This window comes from Anabrus simplex, chromosome 1 (assembly GCF_040414725.1).
Source record: "Anabrus simplex isolate iqAnaSimp1 chromosome 1, ASM4041472v1, whole genome shotgun sequence".
Classification (NCBI taxonomy): domain Eukaryota; kingdom Metazoa; phylum Arthropoda; class Insecta; order Orthoptera; family Tettigoniidae; genus Anabrus; species Anabrus simplex.
This window is the reverse complement of record NC_090265.1, coordinates 45,704,332-45,731,091: the sequence shown is the minus strand read 5'-3', so window position 1 is coordinate 45,731,091 and position 26,760 is coordinate 45,704,332. Positions and strand designations below refer to the sequence as shown.

At 42.0% G+C, this 26,760-nt stretch overlaps 1 protein-coding gene across 1 annotated transcript in view; it reads left to right on the top strand.

Annotated features, from left to right (window-relative positions):
- LOC136873803 (chaoptin) overlaps positions 1–26,760 on the top strand; it is a 354,515-nt gene that overhangs the window by 150,716 nt on the left and 177,039 nt on the right. The window contains exon 5 of the mRNA XM_068227078.1: positions 15,985–18,595. Within this exon, the coding sequence (XP_068083179.1) occupies positions 15,985–18,595 (2,611 nt within the window). The remainder of the gene's footprint in view (positions 1–15,984; positions 18,596–26,760) is intronic.

The following is a 26,760-nucleotide window of genomic DNA, read 5'->3' as shown; positions in this document are numbered from 1 at the left end:
ACAGAAACATGTACAATATTTCATGTTATTTTCCGCGCTTCGACATGCCAGCGGCCCCGCAACGGGAGTCAAGTTAACTTGGAGTCGCGAGGCTTCGTGCGAACCGAGTCCGGTGCTCGGAGTCGATGGCGTCGACACTCTCGATTCCAGGCTTCAATCGCTCCCATCCCTAACAGAAACTGTCCACTAGTAACAAGAAGCCTCAGCCTTCACTGTGGTCTCAAACACCGATGCACACGCTGGACGAGTTGACCGGCAAATGGGGAGGTAACGACTCGGGTTGGTCGAATAATGTCGCTCAGGGCGCTCACTCTGTTGACTGTGCGAGTTTCATCTGAATGCGACGGGCGTTTTCCATCTTAGCAATCGATTGTAATGCATTCCGTGCTACGCACACTTAAAACATAACTGTTTTTTTTTTTTAATAATGTCTGTCCATTGTTCGACGCAATGTACGTTGGCAGTCCTGAGAACCGTTTTCTGTGGTTTCCCATTTTCACTTACAGACAAATGCCGGGACATTTCCCGTTCATAGGCCACAGCCGATTCCTTCCAGCTCCTTCCCCAGTTTCATTCACCATCATTCATTCCATATTCATTAGCTCTCCAAAAGAGGTTGGCGTCAGGAAGGGCATCCAGGCGCTAAAACCTGCTTCATAATGCCCATAACCGACCTCGTATCAATAATGGAACTAAGGAGTAGACATAAATACATTAAAATACTCTACCATTTGTCTTCGGTATTTATTGACTACCTTACAAACTGAAAAGGGTTAGTCGTTGTAAATACTAATTTCCCAGATATCACTGCCCAAAAATTAAATAACATTAATAATAATAACAAATAAATTGTAATGCCTCCTTTAGATAGGTAGATATAGATAGATATGGTTTATTTTAACTGGCAAAGTTAGGGACATGTGTCCCTGTCTTACACTTAACTAGTGAAATACATAAATAACATAAAAATATATAAAATACTGAATAAATGAAAAAAGAGACTGAAACAAATTACTACTGTACTATGCTATCCTGCTGTACATAAAAACAACTATTATAATACACAATATAAGTTAACATTTTGCTTCCTACGAAGAAATTAACATACAACAAATCACAGTTTCAATAATAATAATAATAATAATAATAATAATAATAATTGTTACAGAGTTTTCCGTGGTAGTTAGAGGTGAAAGAAGGTGCGGGCGGGAATAGGTCTCAACTTTCGAAATGAAAGTTAATTTAAAACATTAACAAAGGTTATATTTTCTTTTCAAAATCAACAAATGACAACAAATAACAAAGATGTAACAGGTACCAAGTAGCAAGTTAACAATTTAAGAATTTACAGAGCCCCAAGATTAATTTATGAGCTCTCAGCTCACCACCACAATAGTTACAGGGCAGAAAACCCCTAAGAACAAGAAGCACTTGCTCCTAATTACAATATTAAGAGGGAAAGAGCAGACCCACTCTCAATTTTATCAGCCAGTCAAAGGCTACAACAACCTTTATTCCTAACTGCCCTTAAGGCACACATACCGTGAAACAGGGGTATCTTGTACCCATCCTACAGGGCCTTCACATGAAGAAAACAAACACTGGGTTAATTAAATGGCCCAAAAAACAAATTGACTGGAGGCGTAGCTTGCACTCCTACATGAAACTTAAAACCTAGGTGGCACTCGGCCAGTTATACAGGGGCTAATCCCATACTAGGGAGGTGACTAGTTGGCAAATAAGTTTAAGACTTTAAGAAGGAAGAGAAAAATAGTTATGAAAACATAGTCACCTCAAATTCAAAATGAAGGAGAGTTCGAGAGGGTTATGCACTCTCTATCCCAACTTGCGGCTAATTTACATGAATACAGTAAGGTTTACATTAAAAAGAATTCGAACCTTCCCCCGCGGGTTAAAACTGCTGAGCTAGCAAGACATAAAGATGTCAACAGGCCATTACCTTGTAGATGAACCGCTGCTTGGAGAAAGAGGCGCTTCCCACCCCCTGCTATATATGTTCACACACTGCGAAAGATGTTACTGAAGTGGCCCCGAGACCAAAAAATCAGCAGTTTTTATATCCTCGTGGAAAATTCGAGACCTTTCAAGAATGAAAAAGACACACCCCTTCAACTTTATTGGTAGACAAGGAATTACACATGGAAACCTGAGGAAGAAAGCTATGATGGGAGGAAAATTAATTACAGAAATTACCGATTGGTTAAATTCAAAAGTGGCGGAAAGGGAAGGGTTATACTGCCAACCCAAAAAATGACTGAAAGAAATTTAACAAAGAACAAACTTATGAATACCAAATTTCTTCAAAAAAATGTTCCTTCACTTCGCACCAGGGTGTACAATTATAGTTCTTAAGTAGTGCCATCTAGAAGAGAATGTTCACACTTCTTACTACAGAGAAAACAAATACAAATCGAAACAGACATAGTTCAGAACACTTCAAAATTTACAGTAGAGACATCTTCCGAGAAACTTTTGATTTAATACAGATTGTTAAAGTTCAGGCTTCCTCCTGTAGAGGGATTTCTACTGGCGCAATATTTGAATTCGCGGCGTGGAGGTGTACCGCCCGGTACAATAATAATAATAATAATAATAATAATAATAATAATAATAATAATAATAATAATAATAATAATAATAATAATAAAGATAAACCTACTAGTATTTACAATTAATTTGTCCAATTTCAGAAATATATCACATTGACGAATGTTACAGTTTTCGTGTGTTAACTGTGGGTGAAAAACGTTGCAAAATGGGGGTAGGGATAAGGATAACTATGCAGGAAACCACAGCTGGGTAGTTTCTAACACTATTGATGGGCACGTTCGCAGACTGCCGGCAAGTAGACTGACACACAAGATTCTCACCTACATAGAACATCTAAAAAATATTCCTAGGGTACTGGAAGTGAAGAAGGAACTGGAAAAAGCCCATATGGACTCAACTGACACCGCGGACAGAATCCTCTACAGGAAAAAATTAATGGATGGAAAGTGCAACCAGAGAACGAAGTGAAAAAGAAGACTGGAGCAAAGTGGACAGAAGAACGAAAAAGGATCCACGGAGAAAGGATGAGAGCTGTTTGGCAACTCAGAAAACAGAATCGTTAGAGCTTTGCGTGTTCCATTGGGTCCATACGCACATAATAATAATAATAATAATAATAATAATAATAATAATAATAATAATAATAATAATCTAATAATAATAAGAAGAAGAACCACGAGGAGAAAAAGAAGAAGAACAAGAAGAAGGACCATGATGATGATGATGATGAGGAGGAGGAGGAGGAGAAGAAGAAGAAGGAGAAGAAGAAGAAGCGTATCGCACTACGAGCTCGTTTCATAGAGATATTTTGAACACATACTTTTAAATCTTCCGTGGTTTGATATCCCTCTGACCTCCTGCGGAAAGAAGTTCCATTCACGGCTGGCTACAGCAGTGAAGTAATTGTCTATCACCACCAATGAAACGGAAATACAAGTTGCGAATCACCAGCTAGTAGGCAAAAACTCAGCGGAGCAAAATAATAATTTATTTAGGATCAAATTACCGACTGAGAAAACTAGCGTTACATAAAAATTAAGAAACAGAGCAAAATTTCCGAATATGTGTAATAATGTACAATAATGTGCACTTCAAAGACGATAGGATGAAACGTTTCGCCGAATCTCAAGGTTTATCAATCGTAAATTAGGCAAGCTATAAGCATCACCTTCAGTGAAACAAGTACCACAACACTAAAGTAATCTTATCATTTGACACTTCTTCATGCCCTGACTAGGTAACTGTTAGTATCTTAATATAAGTGACTGTTAAACCTTTCCCACGGTAATTTCTCTGAAATATATATTTTTTTATCTAATGAAACCCGTTTATAAGAGGTAAATCTTACATACTTCCCATTATTCATTCGTTGGCATGCACTCGCAAATGAGTATGATGGACTTCCCTAACGCATAAATGAATACACATCTCCGAAAAGGGAACTCTGGTGGACTTTTCAAGAACTACGCCGTTTCCTTCCACTCCTGTTACTTGGTAGGAAATTCTTGTCGGCAGTTGTAGGCAGACGTAAGCGTTACCAACTGGCAGGCTCGTCACCAGCTGTGAAGGGGGCCAGTTATTCACGGCACAACATAACCCCATCGGGATGCATTAACTGGGCTGTGTTATGTCCAGGCTTTGCAAAAAATGAACTGTTTAAAATGAAGGATTGGTGTACAATGTGTCTATATATCCCGCAGAACGTTGGTTATATACGTATGACATAACATGAAGTAACTGTTTTATAATATTTCCGTAAATTTCCAATAATTGAACGATCTTGAATACTTCCTTCTCAACGGTTACAGAGTGGGCTTCGGTCTACAGGTGGCCATGGCTGGTCCGTGGTTCGACGGCTTTGCACTCCGACCGACCAACCGAGCAGAGGAGGGAGGGCCAGAGTTCTGCCGTGGGCCTGAAATTCTGCATTTGGGAGACGGATAGGGCTGGCCCCTACTGTCGGCTGGCCTGAAAATGGTTTTCCGTGGTTTTCCATTCTCCTGTACTAAGGCGAATGCCGGGAAAGTTCCTAGTATAGGCCGCGGCAGCCAACCTCCTCACCTTCTCCGAATATCTCCTTCACATCTCCCTGACCTGAGAGAGGGCGTTACCGTCTAGGAGGCTGGTGCCGCTTCCGTACCCGGTGTGCAGATTTAGGGATGATAAAAATCATATAAGAATGATGTGCAACGATACCGTAAGTAGCAGAAAGGAGAGATCCTTCCTTCGTGCTTGCCAGAAACCCACCACCCCGCCCCAAAAAGTATTCTTACTTATATAGAAGAATTAAAACTGAGACTGTAAATGAGATGATAGCGACCATGGGCTGTGTTTCTATTGGTCGGCTAATGTTCGCGAAGAGTTCCTATTCGCCGGACAAGCTTTCTAATGTCTCCGACAGAGCTCGCATCGTGTGCAAGTACAGGGCTGCCATATTCGCTAAAAGTAAGAGAACCATGAATTCCTAACTCGCTGTAACCTATCTTTGCAAATCCAGGCCAAGCTCTGTCATGAGAACAGTGGCCCCTTTTGGGGGCCACACTCCCTTCGAGAGGCTCTTAACTATAGCCGCGGCGTATACTGCCCGCACGGCAATAAAAAAAATGTAATTTAGCAGCTCTAATCTATCTTTGCAAATCATCTTAGCAAATCCAGGCCAAGCTCCGTCATGAGAACAGTGGCCCCTTTCCGGGGCCACACTCCCTTCGAGAGGCTCTTAACTATGGCCGCGGCGCATACTGCCCGCACGGCAAGGAAAAAAATGTAATTTAGCAGCTCTAACCTATTTTTGCAAATCCAGGCCAAGCTCGGGTCTTGTCACTAAGAATGCGTAAGTTGGCAAGCCTCCCGAGTGTTACGTGACGTCGCCCGTGTCACGCCACGTTGGATGTCTAACCTCACTTTCGTACACCGGGTACGAAAGCTTTACCAGGAGGCTCAACGTCCTCTTCAGGGACAGAATTGAAAACGTTTTAAGACCAGTAGTGGATAGACTCTAAATATGAGTTTCGTATAAATATACAAAAAATACGAAAAAAAAGTGGGACAAACAGACGTGCAAATTATAACTCATGATATGGTATTTAATTCACCTGACACGGAAAAATGTCCCTAAAAATGCGACAGAAACGAATGTACTGATAACAAATCCCGTATGATTTTTATTTACTTATAATTAATGCCTTATATTGTGTATTAGCGTACCTGTGCTAGAACTCTCGCACGTGAAAATCCGCCTCCCCAGTCCCACACCCACTTTCTCCCCACATCCGTATGAAGGGTGAATTTATTTCTGACTTATTAAGCTTCTTTGCATACCATGTTTGATGTACACTGATTTAGCAAATGTCATGGGATAGTCACCTAATAGCGTGTGGAGCCTCCTCTGGCCCTGCGAACTGCAGTGAGACGCCGTGAAAGTGAGCCGACAAGTCGCTGGTAGTCCTCTGGACGCAGCTGACACCAAATCGTTTGCAGAGCGGCCGCCAATGCTGGTCTGTTCGTGGGTGCAGGATCCATGGCACGGAGCCTGCGTTCCAGGACATCCCAGATATGCTCGAAGGGGTTCATATCGGGCCTCCTGGGTGGCTATGGCAGTCGTTGGACCTCCGCTGCATGTTCCTGGAACCATTTCCGGGCGACGTGGGAGCGATGTGGCGGTGCGTTATCATCTTGAAACACCGCAGAACCGTCTGGGCGCTGGAAGACCAAAAATGGGTGGAGATGGTCTCCGAGCAGCTCAACATACCGCGTACCATTCAAAGTCTCTTCCAGAACAACTAGGGGGCCATTCCATACCAGGAAAATGCACCCCAGACCATAACAGAGACACCAGAGCCCTGGACCACACCTTCGAGGCAGGCGGGATCCATCGCTTCATGTGGTCTGCGCCAAACACGGTGCTCCCATCGGCATGGTGCAGTTGAAATCGTGATTCGTCCGACCATATCATGTTACGCCATTGTTCCAGTGTCCATCCTTGGTGACTGACGACAAATGAGCGTCGTTGTGCCCGATGACGTTGGGTTAACAGTGGCACCCGTGTGCGGCGCCGGCTACCATATCCCATAGAACCCATGTTCCTACGGTTTGTCCGCTGGGAGACGTATCCAGCACGGACTGTGTTGAATTGAGCCGTGATTTTTTGCACGGTTGCCCGTCTTACACTATTGACAATCCGTCACAGATGTCGCCGGTCACGGTCATCGAGGGTGGCTGGACGGCCGATCGTTCGTCTGTTGTGGACGATGACACCCGCATTCAACCATTCACGATACACCCTGGACACGGTTGATCGTGTGAAGCCGAATTCCCGCACCACTTCCGAAATCGCACTTCCCATCCGTCGGGCATACCCCGTTCGAACGGTGTCAGCTCACCTGTCACATGCACAGCCAGTGCTCACAAGGTCACCTATACAACTGCCGCTGGCACAGGGGGCGTGTGGTGCGCAGACAACACACCTGAGCATCAGTCCTCCGCTATCCCATGACATTTGCTCAGTCAGTGTAGTATCATTGGTATCAAGTACCATTTAACCATAACTACTGAATGCCTTATACGTTAAAACAAACATGAGTCATTATTTCCATGTCCGACTCGTTGGCTGCATGGTCAGCGTACTGGCCTTCGGTTCAGAGGGCCCCGGGTTTGACTCCCGACCGAGTCGGAGATTTTAACCTTCATTAGTTAATTCCAATGGCCCTGGGTCTGTGTGTTTGTGCTGTCCCCAACATCCCTGAAACTCACACACCACATATAACGCTATCCTCCACCACAATTACACGCAGTTATCTACACGTGGCAGATGCCGCCCACCCTCATCGGAGGGTCTGCCTTACAAGGGTTGCACTCGGCTAGAAATAGCCACATGAAATTATTATTATTCCCATAATAACATCAAAGCGCACCAAACCGAGCATCGGTCAAATATTCACGGACACTCAATCAAAGGTCGGAAAATAAGACGAACCACGGATTTCCATATCCTCCTCCCCTGGTCCTCTCCTCTTAACCTATCTGGCTAAGTTTTGAAGGACTCACTACGTTTCCGTACTGCTGATTCCACTCAACACAGCACGATAGGCCATGCCAAGCTCGGTCGTACAACTGCTGCGACTTGATGAAAAACGTATGCTTGAGCATACACGCACACATCCATAATCTTGATCATATTTGACATTCCAAATCGGGCTGAACTATGACTTAAACGGCATCCAGATTGTCACATTTCCTCTCGGGGACCTTGAAAACTATGGATTCGACATTAATATCTGGGTGCTAGGGGTTTCTTGCCCCCACAGTCGTATTTTTTTTTTCAGATAGTAAGTCTTGTATTTCCAAGTTTGGTTGAGAGCTGTGCTGGAACATACATACTTTGATCCGTAATCTCGATCGGTTTGGACATATTCTTTCCCGCACCTTCTCACCGTCGTGCCAATGGGGCTGATCATGGACTTAAATTATATATAGAGTGTGACTTTACTTCAGCGACCCCCAAAACTATGGATTCTACATCAATATAAGTCGTTTTCTGTTATTTTTATGCTTCACCCCCTATAAATCCGGCTGGTGGCCATGATCGTTAAGGCATTAGAGTCTAAACCGTCTGACACCGAGGTTAGCAGGTTCGAGTCCCGTTGGTCGAAAAGAATTTCACCATCAGAATGTGGACCAGCGGGGTAGGGGAAATGGAGGTATACAATTTCTAATTACTAGATTGCGTTCCAATAGCCTGGATTAAATTCCAAACCTCTCAGCAGTGCTCATATGGAGTGAGAGCATATGACGCTGTTGATGGTGATTCGTTCGTCGGATCGGGACGTAAAGCTTTGAGCAGCCCCCTTGGTGCAATTCGACAGGAGTAGGCTATGTGCCGGCACCGGGTTTCACCCTCTCGCTGTTATCATATATCACGTCATTCGTTTCATCTCGTTGATTCCTCTGATGAGGTTGAGGTCAGGAAGGGCATCCGGTCATAAAACAGATTCATCTCACCTCATACCCGACCCCGTAGAAAAACGGGACAAGGGTTGAACAAATAAACAAACAAAAACTTCACCCCCTATCCGTCCCCGCCCAAAGAAGTTTTATGAGTGTCTTACACAACAGTATATTTTTTCCAGATGGTAAGTCGCATGTGTAGCAATTTTGGTTAGCAGCTATGCCCAAACGTACATTCATGATCTCGCTGCTCTAGAATCTTGGAGCTGACGTTGCCATGGTTACGGCAGTTCATTTCTTTATCCGATTCCTAGAGCAGGGGTAATATGGTGCCAATATCTCTATAACGGTTGGTTTTAAGGCCCATGCGGCTTACCGAGTTTTGTTCTTTGCGTCAAGGGGCTTAAAATGAGTTTTGTCTCGTCCTTGTGCTACAAAATCGATATTTCTCCTATATTTGCCTAGTATTTTATATCTCCCCCAGTTGCGCCCCCCCCCCCTCGAATTGTGCAAAAAATAAAATACAACCCATGTCCATCAGGGATAATGCATATTTACATTAATAAAATAATTTTTAGAATCGGTCCAGTAGTTTCTGATATTATCCTCCAGATATAAACAAGCTCACAAAATTCGCACTCTCTGTTTATTATATTAGTATAGATTATAAACTATTTGATCAGATTAAATAATAGTTTCACAGTCTCATAGTGAAAGCCAACGTACGGAGAATGGAATAACAGTCAGGGGGCATTCAAGGAGAAGACAGATAGCACCAATCCAGTATAAAGATTGGACGACGTGGAATATTTATGTACGGAGTATAATGATTATATGAGTCAGTAGAAAGGTGAACAAGCATTCCCTCTGAATTTCACATCCAGTTCTTACCTGAATTGTGATACCATGACAGAAATATTCAAAGAAGCAGTCAGATATGATACCTCAAAACAAATGTCCGTCTGTTTACTTCAGAGGCTCTATGTCCTGGCATAACGAACTCCAGAGAGAACGAGTTGTGTTAATGATCAGGTGATCGTGACGGTTCGCAATTAGTGACTCGCTACTGAAGAGTGTCATTGACACTTGTTGAATTATTTGCCGCAAAACAGATAGGGAGAATGATTCATTAGCATTCAGCGCTAAAAGCTGGGGGTGTTCGACGTACAAATTAACAATCGCCGAGAAACGCGAGGCAGAAAAAGTATCCCTTTTGTTCTCTGAGTGATGCGGTGATGAAAAAAAAGTAGCTCAGAAGCTACGAATGTTTAGAAAGGGGAAGCTCTCCTATACTCTTTAAAGAAACATGTCCCGGTGGTTGAGACATACGACGTACGCTAATGATCTGTACATCAGAAAATAGCAGTTTATTAAACTACTTTCACACGAGGTAACTAGTGGTGGCAATCGATCATTGCAGCATTGGGGCATTGTTCTATTTGAGAGTTTTCGTATGTGTTAACTGAAGTTTCCCGGTTTGACGACAGTTGAGGATGATGATGATGATGATGATGATGATGATGATTGTTGTTTAAAGGGGCCTAACATCGAGGTCATCGGCCCCTAATGGTACAAAATGAGACGAAATGGAATGACAAATTAAAAGTCCAAAATTCTCCACTGACCAGAATTCAAAACGTGAGGACGAAGAATGAATGGATGGACATGAATTTAAAACAATCAGTGGATGCGACCCGCAATGTCTTACATTCACAGAAACTGACGTAAAACAATATGATTACTGACCAAGGGACTGCTGCTATAGCATAACACTGAGTCGATTATGCTTGCAGTCTAAAGGGGTTCCAAAATCAAAGTTATCGGCCCCTCATAACGGTACTTATCGCTAGGAAAATAGAACCATGGTATTTTTCATGTTGCGGTACTACTCAAAAGTAGCAGAGACTCGCGGTATTCCACACATTGTGGTACAACACACAGGTTACGAAATTCGACATATAACACAGACCTATGGTTTTTCTCACTTTGCGGCGTCATTTACAGACAACGCAAACCTATGGTGTTCATCACATCAAAGAGTACCAACCACAGGGACGTGCACTATCCCGTGGTGTTCCTCATGTAGTGGGTACTAATCATAGGCAAGGCAGAACCATGGTAGCTATCATCCCATGGTCCTGCTCATATGGTGGTACTAATCGCAGGTACTGCAAAAGCCGACCGCACGGTGCTCCTGTGTGCTACTAATCACAAACCTATTGCGTACCTAATATAGTGGTACTACGCGCAAGTAAAAGCGACCCATGATGTTCTCTGCGTGGTGGTGCTAATCACAAGTAGTTTCATGGTTCCAAGGCAATCATCCCTTGGTGGCCCCTTTTAGTCTCCTCTTACGACAAGCAAGGGATACCATGGGTGTATTCTTCGTCTGCGTCCCCCACCCACAGGGGGTTGTGTGTTTGGTCCGCGAGAGGTATTTTATTTCCCTCAAGTCCGTCGGTAAGCCGGTTAGGACCCCCCTATCCGCCACCTGGGACGCGCCACGTGGGAGTATCACCTCTCCCTGCTACGCCAGCGTAGTAGGTTCGTGGTGACGTCAGTTGCTCGCTCACGTAACCGGTAGAGTTACCAGGGTCAACCTCTGTGGTGTAATGGTTAGTGTGATCAGCTGCCACCCCCAGGAGGCCCCGGTTGAAAAGTGGTACGAGGGTTGAAACAGGGTCCACTCAGCCTCGGGAGATCAACTGAGTAGAGGGAGTTCGATTCGCACCTCAGGACACGGAGTACTCTAAGGCAGTACACAGTCTTCTGTTTCGTACGCCGTCTTCTGTCTAGCTAACCATAATCAGTCCTCACTCAGACTCCTATGGAGCACAAGTGAGAGCAAACACCTTTGTCACCCTAGTCCCCAGCCACTGAACCCCAACACTCCGAGTCCATCTCCGACCTCAGCACTGAGTTCCACACTGACTCACTTCTCGCGGCTAGCCTCCTTTCTTATAGCTCAGGATTTACCGGAATATTCACTATGTGGCTGCACCTCGCAGACACTCACTGGGACACCAGCCGACGAGAACAATACATGGAAAGACCGGCCCACCCTCCAGGCCGGCTACGAGATCCCTGGTCGTCTGACTCACTTGCCCCTTCCAGGATATACCGAAAAGGGCTACCAGAAGGCTGCCACGTAACACTACATTCGACCACAGACCGCACAATCAACTGTATGTAAGTGCGTTATTCCGATGAAGCCCACAACCGACATATTGCGAGACTGTGAAACAGAAATTTCAAATGCAAAAGTAAAACAGTAGGCTCTATATGTTTCCAAACAAACCCCATGGCACTACAGCCCTGACGGGCTGTGGCCCACCAAGTGACCGCTGCTCAGCCCGAAGGTCTGCAGATTATCAGGTGACACATGGTCAGTGCAACGAATCCTGTCGGCCATTATTCTTGGTTTTCTAAACCGGGGTGTCCAGTAATCGGGAGATAGTGGGTTCGAGCCCAACTGTAGGCAGCCCTGAAGATGGTTTTCCGTGGTTTCCCATTTTCACACCAGGCAAATGCTGGGGCTGTACATTAATTAAGGCCACGGCCGCTTCCTTCCACTTCCTAGACCTTTCCTATCCCATCGGCGCCATAAGACATATCTGTCTCGGTGCGACGTAAAGCAAATAGCAAAAAAATTAACCGGGATCTCCATCTCACCGTCAGATGGCTCCTCAAGGTATATGTTTCCGTTAAGGAGGATTTGTACTCTGTACAAAAATAAAATAAGAGCGAAGTTCGTACAGGCCATGAAGGCCAGTTTGGCACCTAACTTAAGGGCACGGCCGCTTACTTCCTACCTCTTCCTTTTCTATCGCTCCCAATCCTCCTATCCCACACAAGGCCCCTGCTCAACATAGCAGGTGAGGCCCCCTGGTCGAGTTGTTGGTCCTCCTTCCCAGTTGTATCCCCGACCAAATGTCTCACATTCCAGGACGCTGACATTCTCTTCTTTATTAGACCGTTAACATTACAGGGTTGGTTTCTCAATTCTGGCCTTAAAACGTTTTTTGAATTCTTACTCTTCAAAATATGTGTATGTTCAGTCAGTCAGCGATGCCGCTGGTGGGATCCTCAACAGCTCTGCCATCAGCTGTCATAGATGGCCTAGGCATCACTGAAGAGGCGTACTAGGGAAATGAGGAGTGAGGTTGTTTCCCGTTGCTTTCATCACCGAGCCAGAGTTACTATTACAGATCAGTATGCCAAGCCCACTGAAATGCATACACCAACCGACCCTATGAGCAACTTTTTCACGCCATTCGTAGCAGGGACTGGCTGCATAAAGATTGGCATTACTAGCATCGCTCATACCTCAGTCACTTTCATATTGTCAAAGCCAAGTATAAGACAGAGACAGATCTATGAAAGTAACAAAATTGCTCTAGCCTATACCAGAAGATATAGTGCACTGTAAACACTAGGTCCTGCCAGCAAAGGCATTATATATATTTACTAGCAAGATACCCGTGCTTCGCTACGGTTTTATACTGAAATTTATATTTGAATGCTTATTGTTTTATATATAATCCGCCGAAATTCGCGATCTGACTCCTTCTGAGAGAATCCGCCAAAATTCGCGATCTGACTCGTTTTCTAATAGATTACGGCAAGTTTCCTCCCATTTTTCAATCTTTCTTTCCAGCAATCGATTTCGTACTTCTCAGGCTAGGTCCAGGTATTTCACCCAGTCACATGGGTCCCTAAATCTTTGCCATATTTTCCCATAAGCATTTTTAATATGGAACAAATCCTTCAGGAGATCCGGCGTGGTGCGGTCTTGGGTGCCTTGGCGGTACTGAACCCGCGGCCGGACTGCATTCTTAGTCATTAGCGATCCAGGAACCGTTTCCAGCGCGGTCCGCACATTTGACGACGGGTTTTCTTTGTTTTTAAATGAGATCCAAATACCAATTTTCACGTCTGTAGGCCCTAACAACTTCAGTTTAGTTTTTATTAGATGTAAGTATTCTGATACAATTAAGTCAATTAATTTTTTAATTCTTTCACCTCCCCCCCTCCCATTCATTGGATTTTCCGAGAATACGTGTTTCTTTCCTTTAAAGCAGATTCCAAATATCAAATTTCACGTCTGTAACATCTCAATTTTTGAGATAACAGTAGCCTAATTAAAAGAATTCAACACCATTTTCAGTCACTTTTACCCCCTTCTCCACTCAAGTGGTATTTCCGAAAACTAAAAATACATGTTTCTTTATTTTTTAATAGAGATAATACCATTTTTCACTTCTGTAACATGTGAAGTTTTTTGAGATACACTGTATAAATTCTTATTTTAAAATTTCACCCCCTTTTTAGTTCCCCTTAAGAGGAGTTTCAAAAAACAAATCGCCTTTGTTCCTTTACATTTACAGGAGATTCCAAATATCACTTTTTACGTCTGTAACATTCTACGTTTCACAGATATTCTGTAGATATAGTCTTTAAAAAAATCACCCCAGTATGTCACTCCTGTTTAACTGCCATTAATTGGATTTTCCAAAAAGCAAAAAATACGTGCTTCTTTATTTTTAAAGGAATTCCCATATACAAATTTTCACTTCTATAATATCTTCAGTTTCTGAGATATATGTATCCTCATTAAAGGCATTCAACCCATTATTCCCCCTTTTACACCCATCCTATTCGGATTTACAGAAAAAAACCGTGTTCCTTTATTTTTAAAGGAGATTCTAAATATCAATTTTTACATGGGCAAACTTTTAAAGTTTTGAGATACAGATACACTCATTTTAAAAATTCACCCCTTTTCACCCCTCCCCCAGGATTTGGATTTTCCAAAAGCAAAAAAAAAAAAAAAATATGTTTATTTATTATTTTTAAAGGAGATGGCAAATACCAATATTCAGGTCTGTAATATCTTCAGTTTCTGAGATTTAAGTAGCCTCATTAAAGGCATTCAACCCCTTTTTCACCCTTCCTATTGGGATTTTCCGAAAACAAAAAATACATGTTTCTTTATTTTTAAAGGAGATTCAAAATACCAATTTTCACATCTGTAAACTTCCAAAATTTTAAGATGTATATACACTCATTTTAAAAATTCACCCCCCTTTTCACCGCCCCCCCATTATTTGGATTTTCCAAAAACGAAAAATACTTATTCCTTTATTATTTTTAAAGTAGATCCCAAATACCAATTTTCAGGTCTGTAATATCTTCAGGTTCTGAAATATAATGAGCCTAATTAAAGGCTTTCAACACATTTTCACCCTTTTCCACCCTTCCTGTTGGGATTTTCCGAAAACAAAAATTTACGTGTTTCTTTATTTTTAAAGGAGATTCTAAATACTAATTTTTACTTCTATAAACTTTAAAAGTTTTGTGATATAGATACACTCATTTTTAAAAATTCACCCCCTTTTCATCCCCCCATGAATTGGATTTTCCAAAAACAAAAAAATGCATTTCTTTATTTTTAAAGGAGATCCAAAACACCAATTTTCAGGTCTGTAATATCTTCAGTTTCTGAGATATAAGTATCCTCATTAAATGCATTCAACCCTTTTTTCACCCTTTTCCACCCCTCCTATTGGGATTTTCCGAAAACAAAAAATTCGTGTTTCTTTATTTTTAATGAAGATTCTAAATACCAATTTTAACATCTGTAAACTTTGAAAGTTTTGAGATATAGATACACTCATTTTAAAAATTCACCCCCGTTTTCACCCTCCCATTAATTGGATTTTCCAAAAAAAATATACGTGTTTCTTTATTTTTAAAAGAGATCAAAAGTACCAATTTTCAGGTCTGTAATACCTTCAGTTTCTGAGATATAAGTACCAGTATCCTGATTAAAGGCATTCAACTCCTTTTTTACCCTTTTTCACCCGTCATATTGAGATTTTCTGAAAACAAAAAAATACGTGTTTCCTCATTTTTAAAGAAGATTCTAAATACCAATTTTCACATTCGTAAACTTTTAAAGTTTTGAGATATAGGAACACTCATTTTAAAATTTCATCCCGCTTTTCACCCCCTTAGCGACGGAATATCCAAAAATCCTCTCTTAACGGGCACCTACATTTTAATATGAGTGTATCTTCAAAATTTAATTTCTTTATGTCCAGTAGTTTCGGCTCGGCGATGATGAATCTGTCAGTCAGTCATTCAGGACAAGCTATTTTATATATATAGATTTATTACATCCTACTACCAATTAGAACACAGCAAGCACCATTTTAAAATGAGGACGTCATGGGTTTAGAGAAGAAGTCCACGCCTTCAATTGCTTTCTTCTCATGTTCATGTTGCTTGACATATCCAGAGTGTTCGTCTTACAGTCACGACAGCTAGATAATTTATTCTCTAAAATTATTCCTAATTTTCTTCTCGGCAAGTGTTCAGTTTTAATCCTGTTGCCATTCTTTATTAATGTAATAATGGTGGAACAACCTAATCTAATGCACTCATTTGTTTTTGTTTTATTTGTTTCAGCAATCACATAGCGACGCTAGCTGGAGGTGACTGGTCACACATGCGAGACACGCTGACCAACATCTTCCTGGGTGAAAACGACCTGACGGAGCTTCCCAAAGAGCGCGGGGAGAACGGCAATGGTGACACTAATGGGAACCATGGCAATGGCAACGGGAACGGCAATAACAACAACAATAATAATAACAATAACAATAATAACAACAATGGAAACGGTGCGGACCTGAGTGATGGTGCGTCCTTGGCAGAGTGTCACTTGTTAACGTGGCTTAACCTAGATTCAAACAAACTGACGACTCTGGAACCCGGTACACTTCCTTCCTCTATTCAGACGCTGAGTGTCTCTCACAATCTCATCACTCGATTCCCAGCAGAGACTCTGGACGCTATCCGCGAACTGTCATGGCTGTACTTACGTGGTAATTACATGGAGGAATTACCAGAGTACAGCTTCAAGCACCGCAAAAGACTCGAGCGCCTAGATCTAGGAGAAAACTCTCTTCTAGCTCTTCCTCATAGCATATTTAATAATACTTTAACCGTCCGAGACCTGAACCTGGACTTCAACTATCTTACAGAGTTACCAGCCCAGGCCTTCAGAGGCCTCAATGCTGGTAGAATATATTTATCAATGAATAACCTTAAAGTAATTAATGATAGAGCGTTTGTAGGGTTAGGTCACACATTAGAATATCTGGACCTTGAACATAATGATCTGAAGACAGTGCCCCTAGCTTTAAAGCAACTTAAAAGACTAAAATATCTTTATATCCCGTCCAATAAGATCGCTGAAGTTCCAGATAACGTGTTTGAGAGTTTTTCAGAATCATTGAAAGCGCTGTCTCTTTCAGGAAATCAGTTAAGTAGAATACCTAGGGAAGCTCTGAAGGACTGTCGCAAGTTATCGCACCTGAATATCGGCTACAATCAAATATACGAAGTGGAAGAGCAGGACTTCGCAGGGTGGGGAGGATCACTGGATACTTTGCTCTTGAGGAACAACAGGATAGCGCGTCTCGACGCTCATGTTTTCAGGGAGACTCCACGTCTCCGGGAGCTAAGCCTCTCGTTCAATAAGCTAAGTGAAGTTGACCCGGAGGCTTTCACGGATGTTGCTAGTAGTCTGGAGAGTCTGGAAGTAAGCTTTGGAATGTACAGAGAAGATTTTCCGGAAGACTTCTTGAAGCCCCTCACATCTCTACTGTGGTTGGCACTAGACAACAACAGCTTTCGTACAATATCTTCCACAGCATTGTACACATTTGGTCAGTTACAATATTTAAATTTAGAATCAAATCGTTTGACGCGGTTACCACCCGAAGTGTTTCATCAGAATGTGCATAAAAATTTGCGTGATATTAGATTATCTTACAATCACTTAGATTCAATTGAGTCAGAAACTTTCTCTTCTTTAGTTGAGTTACAGACTATTGTTCTTACAGGGAATAGAGTGAGGACTATAAGAACCAATGCCTTCAGAAGTCTACCTAACTTGGTTACACTAGCGATGTCTGACAACAGGCTGAACAGTATCGCACCTCGAGCGTGGATAGATATCCCTAATTTGATAAAACTCGACTTACAGAACAATGAGCTAAAAGAATTCTCCCTCAGTGTATTTCTCAATGTGACTGGCCCGTATATGCCCTTGTCTCTGAATCTGTCTCGCAATCAGATCGTGGGTTTGTATCCTAGTTCAACAGGAAATCCATTGCACATGAAGACACTGGATTTAAGTCATAATCGAATTCCCGAAGTTCCAGTTAACTTCCTCGTTAGTTTTGCGGACTCTCTACGCCGGTTGCACATGGGATATAACCGAATCAGTCGACTGGATCCTTCAGCATTTGGGAGGTTGGATCTTCTGGAAGTGTTGACCCTGGAACATAACAGTATCGTGACCCTACGGAAGAGAGCGTTTGAAGGTATAGAGTCGGTTCAAGTGTTGGAGCTCTCACACAATCACATAGAACAGTTACAAATTGAACAATTTTCAAGAATGGCTCATCTAAGAATTCTGGACCTGTCGCACAATCACATTCGCTCGTTATCGAGAGACGCTTTTCAAAACACTATTCTTGAAAAGTTAGATCTGTCAAATAACGAGTTTGTAGTGATGCCTAGCAGTGCTCTTGCGGAAGTGGGTAACACTTTACGTTACTTAGATATATCGCATAACCATGTGGAGCATTTGGACAGCACCATGTTCCCGGACACGCCCTACTTGCTAGGATTGAACCTAGCACACAATAAACTGACCATACTACCTGATAATGTGTTTACTCGTCTGGGAGGCCTACTCCGGCTTGATCTGAGCAGCAATCCCCTACGAGCCAACTTCAAGGAACTCTTCCACTACGTTCAGAGGCTGCGCCACCTCAGTCTCGCGGACACGGGACTGAGAGTCACCCCTCATCTGCCTTTGCCTAATCTCATCACGCTGAACCTCTCCTGCAACGCCATCGAGGACATGTCAGCGAGTGCTGTGGAGGGTCTGGAGCGGCTGAGAACCTTACACCTCAACAACAACAGACTGGTCAACATGCCCTCTCATGCCTGGCCACATATGCCACTGCTGAAAACATTGCATTTGTCGCAGAACCCCATAAAGGTGAGTTTCAACGAGATTTTTGAATTATTTCATTTTTCACTGACCACAATGATATATTTATAAATACGGCCGAAAATGTATTGCATGTTACTATATTTCCGGGTATTTGTATAGCATATACGAAACTCTAGCTTAGCTCCTTATCGCGTACTACAAATGCGAATAGGCAGGAACTGAACTGAAGTTTTCTAAGTGTTAGCAGAGCACCGTTGTTACATTAACACTAGCTGAATCCACGACTCCTTCATCACGCGTTTCATTCAGCAAGAAAATAAATTTGACATTTTTATCCACCTTCACTCACTCACTCACTCACCAAAATTCCGTATGAAAGTTCGGTAAATGACAACTTAATTGGAATGAACATTTCACTTGCATTTGTAACAGAGTATATGCCCCAATTCATCCTCTGAAATACCACCGAAATATTTTACCGTTATATATGAAACTCAGGTTTATAAAATACATTAGTTCTCAGTATATTCAGTTATTGTGATGCCGTATTCGTAGATACAACGAAAGAACAAATTAGAAGGATACAAAAGACCATGATTTTTTTGCATCAGATTTATATTTTCCTTAAGCTATGGCACACATGTCACACCTTATTACAAGCAACTTTCCCTCCTAAATGTGAAGAAATTAGAAATCTCCATGTAGCCGTGTTGGAGTTCAGATCGATAATTGAGAGAACTCCCCAGTACCTGTCATCAAACATTACATACCTTTCCTCATTTCACCGATATAGTACACGCTCTGTTACTACTATTGTCATTCCCTTTAGCAAGTAAGCTGCCCATAATCTGTCACTTATTGCGACGGGAACTAGATTATGAAACTCTGTTCTAAATAACATCCGCAGCAGTAACTCTTTAGAGTCTTTCAAGTCTTCCTACAGAAAGTACCTCTTAGATGCAAAAACCAACGGTGTGAATCTTGATGAGTGAATGAAAGTGAGTGAGTGTATGTGCGTAATTTAATTCATTTAAATTTAATCAATTTAAACTTAATTTTCATTAAATTTCATTTAGTAGTTCGACAAATGATATGTACATATTGGTATAATTACTATTTTGCATTAATTTGGAATTTATATTACAAATTAGTTTATTTTAAATAATATTCTCCATGATTTTTCCGTACAATGATGTGGCTAAGTGGAAGAAAGGACCATGAGGCCTAGCTTAGCCACTACTAAAGACACATAAATAAATAAAAATAATAAATAAATAAATGAAATGTTTTACCGTGATTAGAGAGTAGGAAACGAGCATTGAGTTATGCGGCTTGCCCATGCAATGTAATAATAATAATAATAATAATAGTCATAATAATAATAATAATAATAATAATAATAATAATAATAATAATCATATTAATTCAAGCTGATGGTGGAAGTTCTTTTTTTGTGATAGCTGAAGTCATTTTCTTTCAGTTTTGACTCTTTATTTATAAGTTTCAGGTTCATCAGTCTGTCGAAACTAATTTTAAATAACTAACTGCGATGCTATAAACTACAGCTGAAAAAAGAAATGAAATGAAATGAAGTGAAATGGAATGGAATAGCGTATGGCTTTTAGTGCCGGGAGTGTCCGAGGACAAGTTCGGCTCGCCAAATGCAGGTCTTTCAATTTGATACCCGTAATCGACCTGCGTGTCCTGATGAGGATGAAATTATGATCAAGACGACAAATACACCCAGCCCCCGTGCCAGCGAAATTAACCAATTATGGTTGAAATTCCCGACCCTGCCGGGAATCGAACCCGGGACCCCTGTGGCCAAAGGCCAGCACGCTAACCATTTAGGCATGGAGCCGGAAACCTGAAGAAAGAAAATAAATGGTAACAGAATTATACCTTAAAATTATGAATGTGAGTTATGTGGATGACGTTAAACCGTTAGGAAATGAAACTTTGTAATTTCTACTCGCTAAACATTCACTTTCCTTCTTAATCCACCAAAGTTTCGGCTGATACTTATCCGTCCTGACACTATTACTATTTATTTGTCAAAAGGTGTGCATAATACCGTGAATTACGTGAGTTCTGCATTGCTTGTTGACAAATAGGTTCATACAGAAATTACAAGCGCTACTCCTGTCAATGGAGTACAGTTGGTGCAGACTGAAAGCAATCGTAAGCACTAAATGGTTTTATGGTATACGTGCCAAATTTGCAGACGGAAGACGTGTCCGCCTCCATTACAATATTATTACTAATGAAGGCGGCCGGTGCAATATTCACGGAGGCTATTCACAACTTCAACGCGGAGCAGCTCTCGTGTGGTCTAGGACAAGAGACGGGTGGTCCAGTCATTAAGAGGCTATTGGGCAGTCGTGGCTAGTCCTGTGTACAGCACCGTGCATGCAGATCAATTAACGTTACAGGAGAGCGTGAACTTCGGATAATACAGCGGATTCTGCTTTATGAACTTCGGCTCATCAAGAGAGTCGTTCAGATTTCCTACGCAGCATTCGGAAAAATTAACGGGTTATATTAAAATTATTATTATTTACTATTTACATCGATACGGCCAGCTATGGACTACAGTTACACTAACTACATACTTCTTCTTAAGATGTCACCTTTTTGTTTACATAATAACCAAAGGATTTTCGACCTCACGCGCCTTTTCAGTCGTCCATCCGCCGAGATGTTTCGCGGTTTAGAGGGTTCTTTCTCTGGATCATCCCAAAACCCCGCAACTTCTTTTGCAAAGGTGGTCCTCTCCATCAGTCCTCTGGTTTTATGTCATTTACTCGCACGTCTTTATGCATTTCCTTTAGTCAGCGGTGATGAGATTTCCATTTTACCTGTGAAATGAGCAATTTGTTCGCCATTCTCACCGGATTCATTCCCCTCAGGTGACCATAAAATGCTAACCTTCGTTTCTTCATAAAGGTGGTGAACTTTTCGAATCTCGCATACATTCCTTTGTTTGACCTCAGGTGGAAGAAAAAACCGCCAGGAATTTTCTTGAGATCCAAAATCTTTCGGAATAATAGGAGGAGGAGCAGGAACAGGAGCAGGAGTACCATACATACATCTTCATCATCATACATTGTGCCTTTCAAAGTTCAGTCCGCAAACCTATATGAATTAACTATGCACATCCAGCATCCTCTACAGCGGTGGACCACAAATTTTGCATGTCACACCCCGTATCTAGTACATAATATATCTTGCGGCCCCCTTTATCTTCCTTCCTTCATTCCTTCCTTCCTTCCTTCCTTCCTTCCTTCCTTCCTTCCTTCCTTCCTTCCTTCGCAATATTCGAACTGAACAAAAAATGCTGGTTCACAAGATCTTCTGTTTGACCCCTCTATCTAATTAATAATACCACTAACGGAAGGCATGATAACGTAGCGGCTTTGTTACCGCCTTTTCCTGGGGACGTCCAGGCTTCGAGTACCCGTGAGAAGGGGTTGGAATTTCCAAGTCAATTTCACGCGACTTTGCGAAAAGCGCCCAACAAATTACAAGGTGAGCATGAGCGGCTTACCCGGTTTCAGAAATATCTCTGAATAGCGCCACGAGATGTCTATAATAATAATTAGCATGTATCCGCAGCTTCGCCCTCGTTTATTAATTCAACCGTTAGATTGCTTTGAACCATTAATTTGAAAGCTAAAGTGCATTAGGATTATATAATAACAGATTGTGTTTACATAAATTGCAAAACATACATTATTTTAATGATATTGTTACTTTCAATGCTTAAGAAACAAATAACATGAAAACAGTGTAGAAGGCTATATCATATAAAAACAAATTAATTTTTCCCTATAGAGCTTCCGGGTAAACTATATTAGATGTCCTTCCATTTCGAGCTCAGATGTATCGATGGCTTAGTGCACAAACATTGTGTGTCCATTTATGGTCAGTTTGGAGTTAATATCATATTTGAATGTCTCTCAAACATATCTAGTTAATTCACGATTATAGTATGTCCAAATAACAGGGAACATGCTGATTTCCAAGTTGCAAATATTGCATGTCCTAGTTAAATGAACAACTCTACTTCACGAATGTTGTATGTCCCGTTTATTAACTTTAGCCTAGGTATATCCAATTGGTTTTCATTTCACTTGAAGGCGCAGATATTGTAAGTCCGGACATACTACGTATTTTGCTGTTGAAAATTTCAAGTTCTTACTGCCTTGATGGAGCACAAATATTGTATACCCTGGACACTGTTTTGAAAAATTTGAGACATAAGTTATTTATAACTGAACAGTGATTGTTCAATTTTATTTAATTACTTATTATTCATACCTTGTGATTTTATTAAGAAAATACACTGACTGACAGTGACAATGCAACACCAAGGAGGAGTGGTTCGAAAGGGATGAAAGTTGGGAAAAAAACAGAGACGGCACGGACGAATAATTGGTGTTTATTTCAAACCGATATGCAGGTTACACAATGCGCACGGCATCGACTCAGTAGGATGTAGGACCACCGCGAGCGGCGATGCACGCAGAAACACGTCGAGGTACAGAGTCAATAAGAGTGCGGATGGTGTCCTAAGGGATGGTTCTCCATTCTCTGTCAACCATTTGCCACAGTTGGTCGTCCGTACGAGGCTGGGGCAGAGTTTGCAAACGGCGTCCAATGAGATCCCACACGTGTTCGATTGGTGAGAGATCCGGAGAGTACGCTGGCCACGGAAGCATCTGTACACCTCGTAGAGCCTGTTGGGAGATGCGAGCAGTGTGTGGGCGGGCATTATCCTGCTGAAACAGAGCATTGGGCAGCCCCTGAAGGTACGGGAGTGCCACCGGCCGCAGCACATGCTGCACGTAGCGGTGGGCATTTAACGTGCCTTGAATACGCACTAGAGGTGACGTGGAATCATACGCAATAGCGCCCCAAACCATGATGCCGCGTTGTCTAGCGGTAGGGAGCTCCACAGTTACTGCCGGATTTGACCTTTCTCCACGCCGACGCCACACTCGTCTGCGGTGACTATCACAGACAGAACAGGAGCGTGACTCATCGGAGAACACAACGTTCCGCCATTCCCTCATCCAAGTCGCTCTAGCCCGGCACCATGCCAGGCGTGCACGTCTATGCTGTGGAGTTAATGGTAGTCTTCTGAGCGGACGCCGGGAGTGCAGGCCTCCTTCAACCAATCGACGGGAAATTGTTCTGGTCGATATTGGAACAGCCAGGGTGTCTTGCACATGCTGAAGAATGGCGGTTGACGTGGCGTGCGGGGCTGCCACCGCTTGGCGGCGGATGCGCCGATCCTCGCGTGCTGACGTAACTCGGGCTGCGCCTGGACCCCTCGCACGTGCCACATGTCCCTGCGCCAACCATCTTCGCCACAGGCGCTGCACCGTGGACACATCCCTATGGGTATCGGCTGCGATTTGACGAAGCGACCAACCTGCCCTTCTCAGCCCGATCACCATACCCCTCGTAAAGTCGTCTGTCTGCTGGAAATGCCTCCGTTGACGGCGGCCTGGCATTCTTAGCTATACACGTGTCCTGTGGCACACGACAACACGTTCTACAATGACTGTCGGCTGTGAAATCACGGTACGAAGTGGGCCATTCGCCAACGCCGTGTCCCATTTATCGTTCGCTACGTGCGCAGCACAGCGGCGCATTTCACATCATGAGCATACCTCAGTGACGTCAGTCTACCCTGCAATTGGCATTAAGTTCTGACCACTCCTTCTTGGTGTTGCATTTGCTCTGTCAGTCAGTGTATAATCATTTAATAATAAATGATGAAAAATAATGTTGAAATCAATTCCTTTGAGATATACAACGTTTATGCTTTGAATTTCTCTTTCACATTGTTAGTGCCAATTGTTGTATGTCCCAAACTTGCATTAAAATATAGTGAATAATTTCTTTACTGATGCACCAAAATGTGGTCCAGATAATATACAGAACAGTAACACTGGCTGCAGCTATATCATTTGACGTAAGTAACTGCAACTTTATAAACTGTCAATTTGAGTTTCCTCAGAATCATGATTTTTGGACATACAGTGTTTGTGCACTAAGCCATCGGTATACTGTGTTTGCTCTTCCAACTCTCGAACAACCCACGTACGGTTGACAAGAGGAGAAGCACCGTTTCCGAATGTATTGTAGAGTTCTACAACTTTAAGCGATTGTCCTTGTGCCTTGTTGATTCACATAGCGAACCTCAAAGAAACGGGTACAGCAGACGTCTAAATTGAAACGGTATATTCGAAGTGATAATTTGCATCTCAGGAATGAATACTACATCGCTCCCGGCATGTCCGGTCTTGATGGTGTCTTCTATAATATTCGGCATCACTTTCTTGACTGAGTGTCGTGTTCCGTTGCAAAGGAAAGAAGGATTCACATTCCTGACAAGGATCATCAATGCCACCACAATCTTCAGCTCCAAGATGTTCGAGGGCACTCCAGGTGACTCCAGTTGTGTAGCTGACAGCCTCATCTGTATTACATGTCGTGTCGACAGACTTGTACATTTGCAGAACACCGAGTAATTCTTGCAAAAGTTGCTTGTTGATGACGTTCACGGTTTCATTTCTCGGAGCAAGAATTGCTCTTTGACACTGCCACGCGCGAAAAGTTTGGTGAATGAAGTGAATATCGGGTAAATATTGAGCTTTATCCATACAACAAATAATTGGAACGATAAAAAGTACTACAATAATTAACACGTCTTGACCTGTAAAAATATTCATCTAAGAATATGCCACTATTAACAATTTCAGATCTCCGCTTACAATAGATTTGGTTGGGCATCGCACACATACACACAGACAAACAGTTCCAGGAGTGAATATGGCTTCTCGTGTCGCGGACCGAAGATTGCTTTCAACGCCATGGACTTAAAATGGCTCCTTGACTTGTATGGCCTATCTCATGTACGTTGACTTGTGACAGTGAATCTATGCATTTAAACCCGATGACTGCACGATGGATTATTTTTATTATCATTATTGAATTATTCTTATTCTTATTCTTATTCTTATTCTTATTCTTATTCTTATTATTCTCATTCTTATTCTTATTCTTATTCTTATTATAAATATATTTCTCTTCACTTTTCGAGAAATACAAGATTTTTCCTGTACTATTCAGAGATTTGGAAGATTTTGGTACAAACCGCACATTTTAACTCTCTCTGGTTTAAGAGTTGAGTCTTTTAAAACACACACGTTAGCGTTCTATGTATAGAGAAAATAATAATAATAATAATAATAATAATAATAATATTTAATCAATTAATGCCGCACTGAGTGGCTCAGACGGTTGAGGCGCTGGCCTTCTGGCCCCAACTTGGCAGGTTCGATCCGGGCTCAGTCCAGTGAAATTTGATGGTGCTCAAATATGTCAGTATATTTACTGGCACTTAAAAGAACTCATGTGGGACTAAATTCCGGCACTTTGTCGTCTCCTAAAACTGTAAAAGTAGTTAGTTGGACGTAAAAGCATTAGCATTATTATTAAATTAATATCTGTTATTAATGCAAGATCAAAAAGCAAAATCATGTACTCGATAGCGATTGCTAATTCAGAACTTTCGCTTACACTAAAATTATGTAATATCCTTAAACCACAACAAATTTCGAGTGTTACATGCAAACTAATCTTGTATTTGTATTACAGAAGATTTAATTGTACTTCAATAGCAACAGTAATATTATCAAGAGCTAATTTTCATTGCACTGTCATTGGTCGGCAGTTTGCACTACGGGGGTGGAAGGTTGTTGATTGGAATGCGTCTAACCTGATCGCTGAACCCGTGCTTGTGGGATTGTAAATTAAGTGGCATGATTCAATGTGTTTGACTGGGAACAGAAAAACTTATATTCCTGGGATCTCTTAAGGAAAAACACATTTTGGCATTTACTGAAAAGGACACCTTATGGGGACACTTGAAGGAATACCTGTGTTTAATGTTAAGAGCAATCCAAACAGTAATGGATATTGTAAGACAAGTTTGATATTTGATGTCTTTAGAAGTACTGGAGAAGTAAGAAGGTACCTCATCCGGCTCTGGTTCCACTGTAGTAGAATGGAAATTAACTACATCATCGATTACTTGATTCGAGAACTAGAAATTATCCAAAGAAAAATCAGCTCGATTATTTCTGGGTGATTTCCGACAAAATAGGAGCATTACGAAAATGTTGCAAAATTTGGAC